Here is a 1,181-nt window from a genome sequence, read left to right on the forward strand (position 1 = left end):
GGTGGTTTTCCATAAAGCTGCTCTGTTTTCTGGAATGGTGTGGGCTCAGGGTTTGTTCCCAGCCTGAGCRCAGCCACGGGGTTTTTCCAGCTCTAGTAACTCCTTGGATCCYGGTTTTTCCTCYGAAAGRAAAGCTCTGCCTCCCCTCATCCTGSCCKTGGGGGATTTATCCTGATGGAAAATGCACCCTCTGGTTTGCAGGGATGGGTTTGGATCCCAGAATTCCCCTTGGACTGGGGCCAACCTTTGACCTGCACGCTCCATCTCCCATTTCCTTCCCTTGAGTTTTCCAGGATAAATCAGAGCATTCCATTGGAGTCCCTTGGGTGTCTCCCCAAAATCCAGCATTCCATGGGGATAAAAGGAGTTTTCCTGAGGATAAAGGGAATTTCCCTGAGGATAAATTGAATTTCCCTAAGGATAAAGGGAATTTCTCTGTGCAGCCACAGGTGAATGCTGCTCTTCCTCTTCCTCATGTAAGGATAAAGGGAATTTTCCTGAGGATCAAGGGAATTTCCCTGAGGATAAAGGGAATTTCTCTGTGCAGCCACAGGTGGATGCCGCTCTTCCCCTTCCTCATGTGAGGATAAATTGAATTTCCCTGAGGATAAAGGGAATTTTCCTAAGGATAAAGGGAATTTCTCTGTGCAGCCACAGGTGGATGCTGCTCTTCCCCTTCGTTACATGAGGATAAAAGGAATTTTCCTGAGGATAAAGGGAATTTCCCTCAGGATTAAGGGAATTTCTCTGAGCAGCCACAGTTGGATGCTGCTCTTCTTCTTCCTCTTCCCCTTCCTCATGTGAGGATAAATTGAATTTCCCCGAGGATAAAGGGAATTTTCTTAAGCAGCCACAGGTGGATGCTGCTGTTGCCCTTCCTCAGGTGCTGGAGCCCAGGATAATCCTGGGATTATCCCAGGATTGCAGATCCCGATATTGGCCCAGCTCTGGAGCACTGGGGTTCCTCCTGGTTTAATTCCTCCACCCCAAAAGGCTCCTGGTTTGGGGATAAATGGGACAATCTGGGGTAAATGGGGTGGTTTTGGGGCTGACCCAGGGGTGCTGGCTGTTTGCAGGTGTGTGGGGAGAAGCAGCGCTTTGAGAAGCTCATGGAGCACTTCAGGAACGAGGACAACAACATCGACTTCATGGTGAGCAGCAATTCCAGCCCCAATTCCAGC

General features: G+C 49.5%; 1 protein-coding gene across 1 annotated transcript in view; it reads left to right on the forward strand.

The window, feature by feature from the left end:
* The window catches only part of LOC130586866 (formin-like protein 2), a gene marked incomplete at its 5' end in the record, with an annotated part of 37,766 nt that overhangs the window by 18,985 nt on the left and 17,600 nt on the right, over positions 1 to 1,181 (forward strand). The window contains one exon of the mRNA XM_057387780.1: positions 1,077 to 1,167. Coding sequence (XP_057243763.1) covers positions 1,077 to 1,167 — 91 coding nt within the window. The remainder of the gene's footprint in view (positions 1 to 1,076; positions 1,168 to 1,181) is intronic.

The sequence above is a fragment of the Malurus melanocephalus genome, unplaced genomic scaffold, assembly GCF_030028575.1.
Source record: "Malurus melanocephalus ecotype Western Australia unplaced genomic scaffold, MMel_1.1 scaffold_1369, whole genome shotgun sequence".
Taxonomy (NCBI): domain Eukaryota; kingdom Metazoa; phylum Chordata; class Aves; order Passeriformes; family Maluridae; genus Malurus; species Malurus melanocephalus.